We start from the raw sequence: 18,832 nt of genomic DNA on the forward strand, positions 1-18,832 counted from the left end.
GAATGGAGGTGTCAAGACACACTTGAGGCTTGACAGTTTCACTGGCCTTGTATGAGAGCCTGTCAGAAGAATGGAGGTGTCAAGACACACTTGAGGCTTGACAGAGATGTACACACACACACACACACACACACACACACACACACACACACAAGCACAGGCCTCTGTTGTAAGTGACTATTGTTGTGTATGTTTTTTTGGATTATGCTGTGTAAAGCACACGCTCATGATTCTGTCCTCATTTCAACCCATCACCCCCACCTCCCACTGCCCCATCTGACTGTATGCTCTCTTTTTCCTTCAGTTCAATTCAAAGTAGCTTTATGGGTGTGACTCTATATATATATATATCTCCCTCTCCCCCCCTTCCTGCAGGGACACAGAGGATGTTTGGGACTTACTTCCGTGTGGGTTTTTACGGCTGTCGCTTCGGAGACCTGGATGAGCAGGAGTTTGTGTACAAAGAGCCGTCTATCACCAAGCTAGCAGAGATCTCTCACAGACTGGAGGTATGTCCTTTCCTCAATCCTAATTCCAAACCACCAAAGTAGCATTCTGTTCTCCACAAATGGCCTCAAATGGTTGATCCTAATGCCTTGATCATAAATAAGTGGTCTGATGTTTGTCCACTCGGGGCTTTCCTTGTGTTGTGATTAGGAGTTCTATTCAGAGCGCTTTGGTGATGAAGTTGTTGTGATCATCAAGGACTCCAACCCTGTAGACAAGAGCAAACTGGACCCCAACAAGGTCTGACTTCATCAGACTTCTCACCCCACTGCAAGTCTGCCGGCTGCGGTGTCAGGAGTAACTCTCTCTCTCTCTGTGTGCTCCGTGTGCCCCAGGCCTACCTGCAGATCACATACGTGGAGCCCTTCTTTGACACATATGAGCTGAAGGAACGCGTCACCTACTTTGACAAGAACTACAATCTGCGTACGTTCATGTACTGCACGCCATTCACACTGGACGGCCGTGCCCATGGTGACCTGCACGAACAATACAAACGCAAGACCATCCTCACCACGTCCCACGCATTCCCCTACATTAAGACCCGCATCAACGTCATTGAGAAGGAGGAGGTACACGCACACATGCGCAGGGTTACTAGAACATTGTTGGTTAACCATTGCAACACTGGCTTTTGCAATACCACAGTTGCAGAAAGATATGCCCATGAGACTTTTAACACAGAATGAGAACATTTTTCTCTGTGTGCTGAAGTGAGTTCTGGGTGTTTCAAACAATGAAATCTAAAGTTATCATGGCCATTGTTCATCTTAGCAGTACTGAAGACTGCTAACACAAGTGTTGATTAACATTTTTTATGGTTTATTATTGCTGACATTTATGGTTTCTTTATGGTTATCTAATGCTATAGTAATTAAATGAACCATAATGTAACATTACTATAGTAAAAATAATGCAGGATGATGTCCTTCTGTTGGGGATTTTTGGAGGTTTCTTGAGTGGTCTGTCCTGTTCTCCAGATAATCTTGGTTCCTATTGAGGTGGCCATCGAAGACATGCAGAAGAAGACCCAGGAGCTGGCCTTTGCCACCCACCAGGACCCCGCCGACTCAAAGATGCTTCAGATGGTGCTGCAAGGTTGCGTGGGCACCACCGTCAACCAGGTGAGCTCTTCCACCTAGGGGCGGGGCTTTATACAGGTAAGCAGCTCCACCCAGTGTCAAGGCTTTGTGCAAGTGAGTTTCTCTACCCAACAGTGGGGCCTTTGTACAGGTGAGCACCTCCAACCAGGGCGGGGCTTTGCCCAAGTGTGAGCCTGTTTCTGGTAACATGCATGGTGTTTTCCAGGGTCCTCTGGAGGTGGCCCAGGTCTTCTTGTCTGAAATTCCAGACGATCCAAAACTCTTCCGGCATCACAATAAGCTGCGCCTTTGCTTTAAGGACTTCACCAAGAGGTGAAAGAGCACACACACACACGCGCACACACACACAAACACACATACTGTGCTTGATCTCCAGCTGTCCTGTGGTAGATGTGAGGATGCTCTGCGGAGGAACAAAGCCCTGATTGGGCCAGATCAGAAGGAATACCATCGGGAGCTGGAGAGGAACTACTACAAGCTGAAGGAGGCTCTGGGTCCCCTCATCAACCGCAAGATCCCCCAGCTGTACAGGGCACTGCAGCCAGTGCCAACCACACCCACACACAGGTAATGGGACTCTCCCTACACACACACACACACACACACACACACACACACGCACACACGACCCCCGCCCCCCAACACCTTATGCTTTACCTGAATTTATTTTTAGTTACATTTTTATGTATTTATAAATCATAACATAGATGTTTGTTATAAAAAAATTAATGCATGAATTTGTTTTCTAATATAAACAAATGATTCATCAAAACACCCTTGCTGTGGCATACCTGTGCATAGCTGAAATAAAGCTTTGCTTCCTTTGGCAGTCTTTCCTAGTTTGCAAAAACAACATATTTTGGCTTTGCAAGCCTTCCTGAGATAGCCAACAGGCCAAAGGCTGTGGTGTAAATGAAACCCTGTCACTGAAGAGATGGCATAGTGCATATTTGTGGCTTGCAATAAAATGAGGTGATTTTTGCCAGAGGGTGCTCTAATTATTAGTGGAAACCTTCTCACACTGTACATGACGGTGTCTGATGGCTTGCCCTTGGCCTTGGGAAATCCGTTACTTCTATCGCAGTGCTGTTTTATTGCCAGTAACTCTGGATTACACAGTGTGAGCACACACATACACAGTCTGTGTAGTGCTGAAATGCTTAACCTAAGAGCACGTTTGTTGCAGTGGCTAAGAGCCAACACTTTCAGTTATGACTTTTTTCATGTAGCTGAATTAATACACAGTTATGAGATTTTGATGGATGTTCAATGATTACATAATGGGAAAACATTTGACCCTAATTGTTGGTATTGTGGGGTTAGTGTTATGATCACTAGTGTGAGGAATTATTGTTTTCCCCCTGTAGGATGTAGCAGGAAAGGGTCTGTGCATACACACTCTTTCTTTCTCTCGCTGTCTCTCCTGGCACTGTTCACACTGCAGCTTATTATTTTATCACATTATTCTGAAAGTGTGGGTGCCCTTCTTTGTGTTTTGCTCTCTTTTCAGCAACCATCCAGCTGTGTTGCATGTGACCATCCCCTCCAGGCATGCCTCACCTGCTTCGCAACCATCTTGCCACTGTCCCGCCACATTTACATTTATGGCATTTAGCTGACGCATTTATCCGAAGAGAATTCCAATTACAATATAGTACAACTTGAGCAATTGAGAATTAAGGGTCTTGCTCAGGAGCCCAACAGTAGCAACTTGACAGTGGTGGGGCTTGAACCAGCAACCTTCTGATTACAAGTCAAGTACCTTACACGCATCCCCACCTCTCGCTCTTCTCCCATTCTGCAGGAACTCCCTCAGCAGGTCCAGTTTTCGCAGGACTGACTGCTGAAGATTGCTAGAGCCAGAAGCACGACACTGATGGAGGAGAGGCCAGATTCAAACCATGGCTATCTGGGCTCCACCTCCTGCACCTGGTGTGAACCAATCCAGGCCTGCTCCCTCCCACCGCTCAGCCGTGCTCTCGCTCCACGCTATTTGAGAAGTCGGATGTGTGTCTGCATCTGAGGTTATCTGAGGGCTAAACCCACTGACATGGGGGGGGGAGGGGTTTGAAACACAAACTCTGTTCACGAGGGCATGAGGTAATTTTAGGTTCAGGTCGACATGGAAATCTAAACAGTCCGCCGCACTTCCTCCTTTTGTTTGTGTGTGTGTGTGTGTGGGTGTGGGTGTGGGTGTGGGTGTGTGTGTGGGTGTGTGTGGGTGTGGGTGTGTGTGGGTGCGTGCATGCCTGGTGCGTATGTGTTTGCATGGGAGAGAGAGAGACAGACACAGTGATTGCATTGGTGTGTGTGCATATGTGAGTAGGTATGCGTGAGTAAAAGAGAAAGAGATATGTAGTGATTGTATGGGGGGGGTGTGCGTGTGGATGCGCGCACGCGTGGGTGTGTTGCCATTGAGAGTCTCTGTAAAAGCTGAGTAATGATGTACCAACACAGATCACCCTGACGTCTAGTGAACCCCTCTCACTGTCATGCTGAGTCCAGCCAACTGAGCCGACCAAAGCTTTCATGTTTCACCACTGCATCCCAAGATAACATTTATCTTCTGCTAAATGTTTAGACACATTTGTTCACCGCATTGGCTGAGGGAGTGAGAATGATAAATATTGAAACACTGAAGACCTACTCCTCAGACCCTGAAACCCTTGGCTTGAAACGGTGAACTCGACGTTCCCACACTAATCACTGCATTTGTGGTCTGATGGTTGACAGAAGACAAGGGAACTGGGGGGGATTAAAGAGGGGGCATATGGAAAGAGAGAAGTGAACACGTGTGATAGAAGCACTGACAAGCCCACTGCCCATGCCCCTGATTCATTTGTCTGCAATCGTTCACACTTGAATGTTATATTAAATGCACAGAGGTGCAGTGTAGCCTGGTAGCTTAGAACTGGAGATGGGAGGACCTGGGGAAAGTGATAAGTTCTTCAGTGCTGTCCTGTTACTATTACTGTTAGTCTTTTATATTCACCCAACTATTATAATGAACTACTCTAGCTCCTGTTTTGCACATTCTGTTGTCCATGTGATATCTACTGTCTGTCTCCAGCTCAAAACACTGTGCAAAATACTGCCTTAAACTGTACTGTCAATAACCAAATATTTTATTTATTTGTGTACATTTCTTCTTTTTACTGTATTAAAACTGATTCTTAATCTTTACATTGGGTAAGTGTTTTATTAAGAGGCTGAAATTAATTTTTTACTTCTAAAGAACGCTGTTATTTGTGATGATTATTTTGTTTAAAACGAGCAGTTTCCATTGATTTGCCAGGTGTATTTTATTATTTAATGACGTTGATAAGTGATTTAGTTTCAGAGAAACTCTGCTTACCGTTTGTCGTTCTAGACTATAACTGATCTGGAAGTTTTCACTAAGCGCAATATGTAAACGGCCGTCATCACGAACGATGACTTCTTGTCTGATGGCCCTATAGGGATGACGCAGGATCCCGGCAATGGTGGAAAATATGAGAAATACCCGGGTCTAGATACATCACGGACTACTGGGCTAGGGCTTATGTAGTATAACAAGGTTATAATAAACCATCTACTGGTTAGTAGGTTTCATCCCCCTAGCGACAGCTTTTAGATTTCGCGTGACAAGATTCTGTGACCTTGGCACGTCTCGGCTCTGTTCAGTTCTTGCCGGCTGTATATACAAGAACTTGGTCCACTTGCGTAAAACGCTAACACAAGCGCCTATAGCTGGTTTTAACTGAGATCCTTCTGTCGTTTTCTAAGAATTACCAACTTGGAAAGCTGAAATGCTCAAAGCGTGGCGTAGTTCAAAGCTATTATAGTCTAACCCTGTGTGTAAGAAAAATATGACGTAATGGTTCGAGTAGCCAACCGCTGCCCAATGTATATTAATAAAACATAAATGGGTAGGACTGAAGACATTTAACTGAACATCTTTACTCATCCAAGAGCTTGATATTTTAATTTCGAATGTAGAATTAGACAGTCGTTATATTTCGCCAGATGGCCAAATTATAATATAAATCTATAACGATTATCAAATCAATTATTTTAATTAATGTGTTTTACTGTCAAATTTCAAACAAACATCACACACAAACATCACATCTTAACTAGGACCCGAAACGTCAAAAGTCGGCTTTATGGCTGTGCATAAGCGCGTAGAGGTTAGTGGTTTGTCGTTGGCTCTTTAAACACAGAGGGAGGGGGTTCGTTTCATGGTTTGGCTGCGGTGTTTTTGTGTCGCTGTCAGTGAGTCTGCTGGTCTTAGACGGGAACGGGAACACAACGGGGGTACGTAAAATGTAAATTTTCTGAGGTTTTTTAAATTTGTTTATTTCACATTGAGACGTGTGTACAAACACGTCTATTTATTTATTTATTTATTTATTTATTTTGTTGGAACATATTCTCCTTTGTTATGACTGCTCTTAGTGCTACTGGGTTTTTGTCCTTTCAACTAACGGGACACCATCTGGAAATCACGATATGCAGTGCCCTTACTTTAAACGCTGATTGTCTTCTACTTAGACGATGTTTGTAATTATATTAATTACGAATAACACTTATTCGGGTGAGCGGAACGAGGCTATTTTATGGTGAGCATCTTTCAAGTAAAGGGCTGCTCGCGGGAGCGCACACAATGCCTTCTCAAATGTAATGCATGTGTTAGTCCGAGTAGCCTCCCCAGGCCACTGTTATAGTGTGCTGGACTTTTCCTTAGCAAAAAAATATCTTAGAATGACAGAAAATCGCATATACATACCGTAAACCGATATTATAACGTATTTGATATGGGCTGGCCTACTTAGAGGAAAAAGGACCTAAAGGTTTTGCTTTCGAACGTTTCCTTCCGTGAATATTATTTTAATCTATATATCTATATCTATCTATCTATCTATCTATCTATCTATCTATCTATCTATATATATATATATATATATATATATGTGTGTGTGTGTGTGTGTGTGTGTGTGTGTGTGTGTGTGTGTGTGTGTTTTCGTGCGATTCCTGCTTATTCTGGTTTGGATTTTAAAGTTTAGATAAAGTTAAATACAACTTCGAGACTGCTCTGACTCAGGGGAGAGGGTGGGACCTGCTCTTTCGTGAAGTTTTCATTACTTCCAGATGTTCATCGGAGTGCTGCGACTCGTTCAGATCCGTTGGTTTGCCCCTATTGCAGTGATCAGTAGTCTAATTGCGGCGAGCGCGTTTATCTTGTTTTATGACGAAAGACGAAACTCCCTTTTTGCCATTGCGATTTGAGCCACTGAAGTACCTGTAACTAGCCTATTTAAAATAAATTTGATTTTGTCAAAAGTTAGATTTGTTCAGATCAACCAGTTGATCTGGTATAAACTATGAAGCCGATAATGTTAAATGTTTAAAAATCATATCCTTCACTGCGGTAGCCTAGGTAAGATCAACTGCATCCTGTTAGGCCTACTTTATAGCCTATATGGATGAGAAATGTTTGAAAAATTTTTACCTTGACTGCATCCTTAGATAAATAAATAAATTGCTTACAAAGATACGGTCACGCCACTGAAACGTCTCGTTGTCTGTGTCGTGTTCAGCAAAAGAGTGGAACTCCCGTCTCTCACCTACATACTTGATGACAGCTTGGCGCAAAGGGAGCACTAGTGCAATTCCGCGCTCAGGAATGCAAAGTTATAAACCCCATTTGTACGGTGGACCACATGCTGGGCGCTGAAAAGGTTTAGCAAGACTAATGGGATTACAGACAGAACTGCGTAAAGCTGTCTCAAAACCCTCTTGATTTATGGCCATCTGCAGACATGTTATCAAATCTTTGTCATGACTTCACTTAGCGCTCCACGCATTAAGATATTTGCGAATACTCATGAGAAGGGAACGAGGCGTGTACTCCAGACAGACATTAATTCTGCATCGTCGGCTAGATATGCAAGAACTATCGGTTAAACTGTCAGTTAAAATATATTAAAACATGCCAAGTTAAATCGGACACCTCGTTTATTCGGCGTTTTGTTTGACCGACCTTGCTACAGAGGGCATCGCACTCAATCCAACGACAACCACCCCTCCAAGAGGCTGTGAAGTTATAGTAGTACACAAATACGAGTCACGCGCCTTGGTAACAAGGAGTGGGATTGGTTTAAGTATATCTCCGCGATGTGCTCTCATACGACAATTAAGGAGCAGGATGCGGGAAACTATTATCCTCAGCAAAGACTCACCGAATCCCCTTAGGACATTAATCTAAAAGAGGATGGAAACATTGTATGTACGAGTCTCCGGAGAGAAGGTGTGTCTTGTGTGTTTGTCTTCGCCATGTGCACAGTATGTGTTCAGGGACTGACTGCTGGCTACTGCTGTCCTCTAATCTGGAAGCTCTTTTGACAAAGACGTTAGACGTTCATAAAAGATGGCGCTTGTATTATTGTATTGTAGATAAGGATGAAGCTTTTATCCTATATGTGTTTCCACTGAAGAATATATGGGACTTGTGTTATCTTGGATTTTAATTTTAATTTGGTGCCTGGACTTTTAGTTTGGCGCCTCTACACTGACACATCCCAGAGCTCACGCTCCCCCTCCCCTTTGTTTACATTACCACAAGGTGTGCGCGCAATGGACGCAAATCTCGCCGGTCTTGCCTTGAACTACACATTACCGCATTCCGCGCTAATTCAAACACCCGTGCAAGGTCACACACCCGTATTCTTTTTTTTTTTTCTCGCGTTTCTCTGAATGTCTTGCGCGAGTCATTTATTCGCATCACTGTTCTCTGGCCTTCACCCCCGACACCAGACCTCAAATTCCCCTCACTCTTTCATGAATTCGGCTTTAACACTGCTTTTTTTTTGGTTGCTGTAGTATGAGCCCCACCCACGGTCCGTTTCCTGTTGCTCATCAGAGTGGCCAATAGCGTATGTCTAATTCTACTCTCGCTCCCGCAGTAACGTGAGCATAGTGAGGCCCTTCCCTGGGTTCCAAGCTGTGAGCGCAGCTACACCGAAAAGCGTTTTTTCTCTTTCTAATGTAAAACGCAGCCCCGTGAGTGCCTGCGCGAGCACATCATCCTGAGACAGCATGGGGCTGCACTTCTAGGCCTACGTTTCTTCCTATAGCTGGGGTCTTTGCCTCTGCTTGAAAGTAAGACAGTCCTGTATACACATTCTCAGAATCTTGGTAATCTGTTTTAATTACATTTCTAGAAGTAAAGGTTTCTAGAATTTTGAGGTGACTTCCTCCCAGGCCAACATTTTTGCTTTACAGGCCAAATATTTTTTTATTGCTGGATGTCAAAAGTTAAAGCTTTGTTATGCATATGCATATCATGACCATCTTTGAGGAAGACTTTAATCTGTGTTTAATCTGTGTAGTAGTGTCTGTCTGGCTCTTGGTCCTAAGTGTATGCTCTGCTGGTTCTACTCAGTTTTGGTATAGTCAGCTCTGCTGTAGTCAGGTATGTTCTGGTCAGGCATACAGCACATGGCCATAGGAGACTGCGATATGCACCATTGCTGGGATTCATGATTCATGATTAAAGTAGCCTGGTGCTCTGCCTTGATTCAAAATGTACTTTTGTTATAGTAGTTTCCATGTGCATTTAACCCACTTTAACTTTCTTCTCTGCTTTCCCCCTCTTTCCCACATATTCCCATTCTCTCTCCCTCTCTCCCTCTCTCCCTCCCTCTCTTTCCCTCTCTCCCTCCCTCTCTTTCCCTCTCTCCCTCCCTCTCTTTCCCTCTCTCTCCTTTCATGTCTCCTCTCCTTCTCTCTCTCTCTCTCTCTCTCTCTCTCTCTCTCTCTCTCTCTCTCACACTCTCTCTCTCTCTCTCTCTCTCTCTCTCTCTCTCTCTTTGCAGTAAGCCTCACTCATTCTCTTCTCTCTCACTCTGCTTTCAAAGTTTCTTCTTCTGTTCTCCTCTTCACCTCCATGCCACTTGTTCTGTCTTTTCTTCCATTCTATCTCATTCTCATCATCTTGGATTCTCAAAGACTAGGTTTGGAGGAAGTGAGGGTCTGTGGGGAACTGCAGCTCCCTTTCCTGTAACTCTTTCCAACCTGTACTTATATGCGCTCATTAGTAATGAGCCGTTGATCCTCAACTAAAATGGGAGGAAGGTCTCATTTTGGCATATGCTGGATGGTTTTAATCTGTGTGATCTGACCAAGGAGGGAAGACGTGGTCCTGCATTTGGCTGTAGTCCTCTTGAGGCTGTTCTCTAAGAGTTAGATTAGCAGTCGATCTGTTGGTCTACAATGGCCTGTGCCAAGCTTTACTTGTGTGTGTTTCAGATGCGTTCCATGTTAAAATTTCACCACTTCACAAACAACTTTTGCCAGTGTTGTCCTAGTCTTCGTGCACACTGAAGCCATTTCATATGAAAGAAATGAACTGTGTATTTGACAGTGTCGAATGCTGACTGGTGAGTCCAGGGCCAGCATCAGGGCTTGCGGCACTAAATCACTGCAAGACAGTGCCATGGTCTGCCCTTTGCTCTATCAGTGAAAGAATGGAACCTCTCAACAACAGCTCGATATAACCATTGCATGAGTGTTCAGGCAATCTCCCTCTCTCTCTCTTTCAGCTCCTCCCATCTTGATATTAGAAACAGCTGTGGCTCTCAGGCCTGAATGAATGGATCTTTTGTGATTTTGCTGTCACTCCTCTCCTGTATGAAGGTCTGGTTCTGTCTCTCCTTTCCCCCTCTTACCCACCCTCTTTCTCAGTCCAGACACTGGTATGGCAAAAGCGTTACAGCAATATAATTCGATGGTCTCAGTATAACAACATTGCCTAATAATATGAATTAGTAGCTCATTAACATAATTTAATATGCATTTTGTGGCCTTTCCAGCTGTGGGAGGCTGTAGAATGCACAAACACATTCTCCCAAGATTTATTTTTGCAGTGCACTGAAGCTCATTCTGCCTGGGCACACACATGTTAAGAATAGCATACCCCCATCTTGGCAGTGTCACCCCCAGCATGGCTGTCATACTCAGAGGTGAATGTGTAAGCCCAGTGCAGTCTGAATGTCTCTGAGCAATGTAGGTTTTTTCTCACCAGTGGAGTGGAGGCAGGGTGTATCTGTGCATGCCTTTGGCTCCACCTATAGGACTGTGAATCATTAGAAGCTCTGAAACCAACAAACATTGCGCAACATCACCACACAGAGTTTTCCCAGGCTGGGGAGGGGGAAATAAGTTAGCTGAGACTCGTGTTGTTGTGGTCCAGCCGAGAGTGGGCTTGTGCTGTTTGTGATGGGAGGTAGGGAGGACGTGGTGCTGTATTTCACACTGAGGAGGCGTTCGGCTTGACCACCCACGGGTGGTGGCCTACTTCAACCTCTGATGACCTTTTGTTTGTTTGTTTCTTTTGTTTCTCTTTTTCCTTCCTGGCACTCTGATCTCATAAAGTATGTGGCATGGCCAGGGTGGAGCTGGCAGACGAGGGTATTCCACCCAAAGCGGGTGCACCCCACTCCATGCCAACATCAACACACGCCAGTGGTCATCACATTACTCCATATGGTTTCATGAAGCCAGCACCACACTATGCTCCCAAATGCCTCATGGCCTTAGGAGCCACCATACAGAGGGAGGGAGGACAGGAAGTATGCTGTCGGCTGGGCAGCACTGGAACGCCTAGGTACTGGCCAGGTCCCGCCTACAACAACAGGAACTGCAGTGGTTGTCTTCTATGTGCTTTGATTTTGACACACTAAAACACTCCATCGGGTTTTACATCTGGACACTGGCTGCCGGTATAACCTAAACACAACCCATACTTATCCTCAGCAAAAAAAACACTCTCGGTGGAGCAGTAATGATGGGCATTCTCTTTCCAGTTGTGTTTTGATGATGTGACGCAAAGTCAGAGGAATTCCTTTTTTTGTCCTTTTCTTCACTCCATATCCAGGCTCTCTAATAACCCTTTGCTTTGTGCAGGAGTTATTTTAAAGATAGGTGTGGTCCTCTGAAAACTGAAGACATGTAGTCATAAAGAACATGCTAAGCTTCCTTGGAAGGTTGCTTCCCTCTATATTGCTAATCTCAATAATTTGACTGTGTGACCCTGGAGGCAGGCAATGTTAACTGCCAATGGGTTGGAATGTTGGCGGGGGGGGCGGGGGGTTGGGATCTGGGGCTTTGAGGTGGACAGCGAGGGGGCCAAACCTTGCTGGAGCTCTGCTCAGCTGCAGGAAGGAGGAACCCCAGTGGGATCTGTTCCCTGTCTATGCAGTGAGACGTGGTTTACGGACAGACACGCAGGCAGGAAGGTCATGGTGCTCATACACATACTCACGGACAAACACACACACATACTCACACACAGATATATACACAGAGACTCTCTCACCAGTTCTACTCTGCTCTGAGAGAACAGTAGAGCTATAGGATGGGGTGATGGTGGTGGTGTTAGTGGAGGGAGATGGAGGAAGAATGGGAAGGAGAGTGACAGGGAATTAAAAGAGGAGAAGAACAGAGAGCTCGTTCATTTGGGTGGTGGGGTTGGAGACAGAGAGAGGTGGAGACACGATGGAGAAGAAGCTGGAGACTTGAGTATAGGAGTGGGCGAGGAAAGGGCAGCAGCGTTTGGGCGGGATCACAGAGAGCCGGGATGTTTATCATGCTGTGTGACTGAACTCCACACTCTAATTATATCTCATCAACTGTCTCTCTGTCAAGCCTATCCCCCAGCCATCTGCTGGATTTTTCTCTCACACACACACACACACACAAACACACATGCGAGAGTACAAGGCCATAGCCATACATAACTACAGAAACATAGCCCACATGGTCACACAGAAAAGCACACTCCAATAGATGCTTGCCCTTCTCTTTGAAGCCACAGTTAAAATGAAAGAGTTACAACATATATTACATTTTTCTTATGCAGTTGACAGTGCTGTAATTAAATCAGCTTGTGCCCTTGTGCTGTCCCACTGTGAGGAAGGGAGAGCAGAGAGCAGACTATGGCCAAGAGAAAAAAGACTCGCTCTGTTGACCAAAAAGGACACAAAAATCCCGTGTCAGTTTGGTCAGAGTTTCCAAGTGCTCTACTTTCCCCCAAGCAGGCGAATCTAAGTGAGCTCAGAGGGTCATGAGATCAGGGAGAGGGGGAGAGTTTTGCACAAGGAGAAAGCAAGACCCTGTCATTGTTCTCAAAGAAAAAATGACCCACAGCTCAAATAAGGCCAGAACACAAAGTGTTCTCAGATCCCTCTGAAGTTGGAGCCAGTGATTTAAAACTTGCACCTCAATTCCTGGATGGAAAACAGATAGTCAACCACACAGCTCAGCAGGAGACGACTAAAGAGTGCAACTCCCCACACCCTGTCCTCTTCCCACATGCTAATGACCTCAAAAGTTAATCTTTGGCAAAGAGACTCTAAGTCCAGAAGCCATGTTCGAGTTGAGGGGAGCGAAGGCAAATGCCAGGAGCACAGAAAATGTCACCAGAGGACATGGTACATTAGAAGCTAATATCAGAGCAGGAACAGGGGCGCCAATTGGCTGAGTCAGTGAATGTTTTGTTTGACCTCCTTGATTTGAATGTGGAGCAGCATGTCTCTGCTGGAGATCGGACATGCTGCAGAGAGGCAGGAAGAAGGAAGAGGAGACACAGAGCAGTCAGCTGCAATCTCCTGATCATCAGCTGACTGAGGAGGGGGGGTGAGGGGCAGAAGAGAAGGAATGGATGGAAAGAGGTAGAGGGCATGAAAAAGTGTGTGTGTGTGTGTGTGTGTGTGTGTGTGTGTGTGTGTGTGTGTGTGTGTGTGTGTGTTTGTGTGCGTCTGTGTGTTTTCCAGCACCACCATATGCAGACCCACAGAGAGCAAATGATGCCTAATAAGGTTGTAACTGGACGCCCTTTCTCCACGAGTTACTGCAGCTGCCAACAAAACTTTCCTTTCCATTCTCTCTGCTCCAAGCATGAGAACCAGAAGCAAACAGTAAAAGAAGTGTCGAACGTCATCCATGGAGAGAGACACAGGCAGAGGGAATTAGAGACTGGCAACCAGTCAGAACTCTTACGAACTGACACTTGTGGAATTAAAGCAGAACACTTCCCACCTAAGGGGTACTGTTAGCCCTAGGCAGAGGCTGGTCAGAGCCCATGCTGACTCAGTGTGCTGAGTACCTCTTGCGAGCAGGGCTGTTTGTGTATGCCTGCATACCTTCCCGGTGCTGGCTGTATTTGAACGGATGCAGCTGGCCCCGGGTGTCACTGGGTGGGTGGTGGGGTCACTGCTGACATTTTGTATGTGGTAGTATAAGATAAAGAAAAGTCTTTCTCTTACCCTGTCTGATTCTCTGCAGGTTTCATATGTGATGGTGTGACAGGAGGCAACTTTGGAACCATGGCTCAAGTGTTGCATATGGACACCAGCTTCCCAGGTACATTCATCTCCTACATAACTCGTGTATTACACAGTGAAGGACAGGCAGCCATTTGTTTGTGATTGCATATTGGGTTGGGTAGGGCCAGCTCTACCCAAGCACTTATGGTCACATACAGTTAACATAGAGTAGGATTAAGCTGAATAATAAAATAAATAGACTTCAAAATAATAAACAAAATATTTAAAATTGGTGTTTGTCCCATGCACCTTGTCATCATTAAGTAGTTGTCATTGTACCTAAAATGTCTGTTACTGTTCTGTTTAACAAAAGGATTATGTGGTTTAAAATGTTCATCTCCCTCCCAAACTTTACTTATATTAGGAGATCCTAGAGAGAGTGACTATTGGACAAATTATTTAGATGCCCTTAGCCTAGAGTTCCTGGCTTGGGGGTTAGACTGAGATTTCCTCTGATTTTAACTTGATTTACCTTCTCTGTAGGGAAGATGAACCCTTCAACTCCCGCTACTCTGCACGTGAAGGATCCTGAAGTTCCCTACACAGTGGAAACCCCTTATGGCTACCGGCTGGATCTGGACTTCCTCAAATATGTTAATGACATTGAGAAGGGCAACACCATAAAAAAGGTTCCTGTGCAGCGCCGGCCACGCTATGGCTCCTTGCCCCGAGGTTATGGCTATACGGGTTCATGGTGGACCTCCACTGAGTCACTATGCTCCAATGCCAGTGTGGACAGTCGCCACTCATCCTACTCATACTGTGCGCCAGGCTTCCACAGCTCTCAGCGGCCTGGCTTCAGTGCGGCGCGTGTGGAGAAGACCCTGCTGGACGCCCGCCGCAAGCTGGAGGAGGAGAAGGATGGCCAGCGGTTCTCCAACCTGGCCAGCATGCACGGCAGCGTAGCTGGATCCAACACCTCGCTGTCCAGTGCACACGGCTTGACCCGCTCCCAAGGAGCTGGCGGCTCCTACACACCCGCCAGCTCAGGCCTGTCCACACCTGTGTCACCCACTCCAGCTCACTTGCAGCATGTGCGTGAGCAGATGGCCATGGCACTGAGGAAGATTCGTGACCTGGAGGAGCAGGTGAAGACCATTCCTGTGTTGCAGGTCAAGATCTCTGTGCTGCAGGAGGAGAAGAGGCAGCTCAGCGTGCAGCTCAAGAGTCAGAAGTTCCTTGGCCACACGCTGGGGTTTGGCCGCGGGCGTCCACGTGGGGAGCTCTACATTGACATCCCAGAGGAGGAGGTAGGGCCTGGTGCTGCCAAAGCAATAGGGACTCTTTCGCCCACCACACCTGGTGGCTCCCGACAGGACTCTGGCTGTGAGATTGAGGACACAGTGATTGTGGGCGGTGCGCGGCCAGGCACCCGGAGGGAGGTGCGCACCATTGGGGTGGGTCTGGATGACCAGCTCACAGTGACCTGTCATGTGGGTGTAGGGGTACGGGAAGAAGACCTGGGCATGACCCCTGAGATGGAAGCGCTGAATACCAAAATGGAGCAGCTGGAGATGCAGCTGAAGACGGCCATGCAGGAGCTGTGCAGTGCCCGAGAGCAGGTGGAGGCGGCACGGAAGGGACGGGAGGTGGGAGCTCCGCAGGCTGACCACGCTGTCCGGGCCACCAGCCTGGGCTGGCAGGAGCAGCCAGGCCAGGCTGGTGCCGGCCTCCACACTGTGGTCAGCTTCACGCAGCAAGGCCAGCAGCAGCAGCAAAGGACGGTGGGAATCCAGGTGTACACTCTGGAGCAGACCACAGTTGTGGGGGTGGGCACCACATTGAAGGCAAAGGACTGCAGCACTCCCGCCAGACCCCTCTCCGCCGCCCTCCTTGAAGCCCGGCCTCACAAGGGACATGCCGAACCCCTGGCTACAGAAGGTTGGTGCAGGACACTGAGTGAACCTGTTCCATTGCCTTGTCCACCAATCGCTCTCTCACTTATGAAGTGCGTTGGCCACAGCTGTGAAAGTTGAACTTTGATGTGTTTGTGTTTTCCTTCTCCCTGCTATCTCAGACGCACCCAGAGAACTGCCCATTGCAATCAGCTCCAAGCAGGTACGAGATGTCCTGAGAAGTGAAGTGTCCACATCAGTACCAGTGACCAGCCCTGTTATTGCCAAGGAGACAAAGTGCAATCAAGTGACTCCTCTTTGCCAGAGGCTCAAGGATGGTGAGGCACAACAGCAGCCAGCTTCAGAGTTCATCCAATATCATGAAGACACAGCCAAACCAGGTAAATCCCATCATAGGACTCCTTAATTTTACATGTTCATGTCAAGAAATGTATGTGTGAGCACCCTGACAGTTTAACATTAAGACTTTCCCTTTGTTTTGAAGCATCTCCTCAGTCCAGTCTGAGGTCGATCATGAAGCAGAAGACTGACAGAGAGCCACCTAAAAAGAATCTGCAGTTTATAGGAGTCAATGGAGGGTAAATTGGATTTGTTTAGCATTATTCAGACTTCTGCATTTTTATACCTTGTTTCCTTATTAAACTACTCACTTCCAGTTAAATATTAAACTACTCACTTCCAGTTAAATAAACTAATTTAGAAGTTTATTGCACATGCCCTGTAGGTATGAGTCCACCTCCTCCTCGGAGACCAGTTCTGAGAGTTCAGATGATGAGAGTGACGCAAGTGAATATCATGAGGCCACAGAGAAACTACCAGAATCCCCTGTTCAACAGCTTCAGGCAGCCTCCACCAGCAGTCCTGCTGTCCCGGTGTCTGAAACTCCCAAATCCATAGAGACAGTGGCTATCCCTGCACCTCTGCCTAGCACTGCCCTACTTTTAGCCAATGAGGTTTCAGCTCTGCACACCTCTACTCAATCACCAGCTTCAGACACAGCCTCCTGGCAACCGATCAGCCAGTCACAAGCCTCAGATACTAACAATCTGCACTGTGCAAGCCAGTCATCTACCACTGCCATGGCTCCACAGGAGAGTGTCAACCAATCGACAGAGACCGAGACCACTCACCAGCATAACTCCCAAAGCAGTGCCACTTCCCCTGAACAGAGCTCCATCCAATCATCAACCACCTGCTTTGTATTAGAACAAACTCTTAACCAGCCAGAAACCACTGACTTCAAAACTCAGCAGAATTTTAACCAGACAGAGGCATCAGGCCTGGCCTTTCAGAAGCCTACTACTCCATCACATACCACTGGTGCTTCCCAGCCAGCTGCCAGCCATTCACAAACCACTGACCTCACTCTACAGCAGAGGGCTGTCCAATCAAAGGAGTCAGATACTTCTATCCAACAAGGCACAGACACAACACCAGCCAGCAGTCCACCTGAAAATAGAGGCTACAACGTAGTAACTGAACAGAAAAGCAGGTATCATGCCAATAAATCATGAATTTTATGAATATTGACAAATATATACATTTTCTGCACATCCCGTCTTCAGTGCTGTAAGTACTGATCATGGAATCTTGCCTTTGCCTCTTTAGTTTCAGAGGACAGCTGAGTGACTGCCTCATGGCAGCTCTTCATACTTTGCAGATAGCACTCGGTGAACCAAATGCCTTTAGCCAGCAGGAGGCGGTAGGTTGTTCTACACAGTTGTTCTACACAGATTGTTCTACACAGTTTATAAAATTTTAGTGATGCAATGGCTGACCATGTGACCATGAGGCCTCCTGTATGTTTGAAGGTATCCCCTATATCTAAAGTAAGCAGAAAACCCCAGTATTTTAGCAATGAGATGCAATTTTATTTTGTTCAGTATTTGGAAAGATATAAGTAACCAAAATACCTTGTGCTACACCAAGCTATGAACACTAATAAAGACTTAGTGAATCCATGCCTTCCACATCAGTGTTAGCATCTGCTAATCTAACTGCAGCCATGAGCACTTGGTGTTGACTTACATGGGTGCAGGTTCCTGGCTCAGAACAAACATCCCTCAGATCCATCCACACGTGGCTTCAGCCTTCTTCAGTGTTGACTGCATCAGTTACTCAAAGCACCTGTCCATGGTCTGCTTTTCTTTAACACCAGGTTATTGAATATGTTATTTTACATGGACATGTTGTATTGACACCAGACTATTGAAAATGTAGTACAGAATTTACATGCTGTATGAATACAGTACTACACTGTCTGTAAGAAAGCTGATTTCATCTGGTTTGTTAGAAACTTTTCACCTTCAGTTTTGTCCTAAGTAAAATTCAAGCTCAGGAGGTTCAGGTTGGGTGTGTGAGTTGGCCAGTTAAGGATGTTTGGGCTGTAGCTGTTTGGGATGTAGCTGCTCTATTAGTATGGTTATATCTGTTTGGCTGGACATGAGCAGTTAAGGTTCCTGTGTCAGAATTCATTCATGTTAGAATGAATCTCCAATAAGAACAAGCGAGCCAGGATTCACTGGCAACCATTGGCTGAATCACAAACTGCTGTGAACTGTTGTTTTTTCTCTACATGTTTTCCTTACAATAATGATCAGACCCCTGATGTTTATTACTAGAATGATTATCAGACGCCTGGTGCTTATCACTAGAATGATTATCAGACTCTTGGTGCTTATCACTAGAATGATTGTCAGATTCCTGTCATTTTTCACTAGGCATAGCCTGACACAAAGGTGCTGTATCCAGAAGTGCATTTTAGAGCAAGACTACAGACAGACACAGAGACACTAGCTGCTTTCAGTTCTGTTCATGGCTCTTTACCAACATCAGTTGGTGTTATGAGGAATATTCACAGCCAGCGCTACTACTCGTGATGGCTGGGTGTGATGTTCGAGGGGCGTGACCCTGTGTGTGTCGCCCGGTGTCATGTGTCTCACGCAGAGGACGGCCTACACCACCGTGCTGCAAGAATGGCTGCGTGTCTCATGCCACAAGT

General features: G+C 46.1%; 2 protein-coding genes across 13 annotated transcripts in view; both read left to right on the top strand.

Annotated features, from left to right (window-relative positions):
* The window catches only part of dock6 (dedicator of cytokinesis 6), a 54,824-nt gene extending 50,031 nt beyond the window's left edge, over positions 1-4,793 (top strand). For all 9 annotated transcript variants that reach the window (XM_035529093.2, XM_035529094.2, XM_035529097.2 and 6 more), the window contains 7 exons: positions 384-509; positions 658-747; positions 843-1,079; positions 1,488-1,631; positions 1,816-1,922; positions 2,001-2,177; positions 3,415-4,793. In XM_035529093.2, coding sequence (XP_035384986.1) covers positions 384-509; positions 658-747; positions 843-1,079; positions 1,488-1,631; positions 1,816-1,922; positions 2,001-2,177; positions 3,415-3,457 — 924 coding nt within the window. In that variant the 3' untranslated portion in view covers positions 3,458-4,793. The remainder of the gene's footprint in view (positions 1-383; positions 510-657; positions 748-842; positions 1,080-1,487; positions 1,632-1,815; positions 1,923-2,000; positions 2,178-3,414) is intronic.
* A 982-nt stretch (positions 4,794-5,775) lies between these two features.
* Positions 5,776-18,832, top strand: part of kank2 (KN motif and ankyrin repeat domains 2) — a 17,364-nt gene continuing 4,307 nt past the window's right edge. The window contains exons 1-8 of one of the 4 annotated variants that reach the window (XR_014117407.1): positions 5,776-5,906; positions 13,935-14,012; positions 14,459-15,856; positions 15,993-16,211; positions 16,316-16,409; positions 16,556-17,323; positions 17,440-17,533; positions 18,778-18,832. The exon at positions 18,778-18,832 is cut by the window's right edge and continues 165 nt beyond it. Coding sequence is in view for 3 of the 4 variants with exons in the window: in XM_026996337.3 (XP_026852138.2) it covers positions 5,831-5,906; positions 13,935-14,012; positions 14,459-15,856; positions 15,993-16,211; positions 16,316-16,409; positions 16,556-17,323; positions 17,440-17,533; positions 18,778-18,832 (2,782 nt within the window). In the remaining variant the exon portion in view is untranslated. Of the gene's footprint in view, positions 5,907-7,750; positions 7,900-10,207; positions 10,287-13,934; positions 14,013-14,458; positions 15,857-15,992; positions 16,212-16,315; positions 16,410-16,555; positions 17,324-17,439; positions 17,534-18,777 lie in introns of those variants that run through there. The other 3 variants (XM_026996337.3, XM_035529105.2, XM_035529106.2) reach the window with 3 other exon arrangements.

Source organism: Electrophorus electricus, chromosome 2 (assembly GCF_041902795.1).
Source record: "Electrophorus electricus isolate QZ-2024a chromosome 2, ASM4190279v1, whole genome shotgun sequence".
Classification (NCBI taxonomy): domain Eukaryota; kingdom Metazoa; phylum Chordata; class Actinopteri; order Gymnotiformes; family Gymnotidae; genus Electrophorus; species Electrophorus electricus.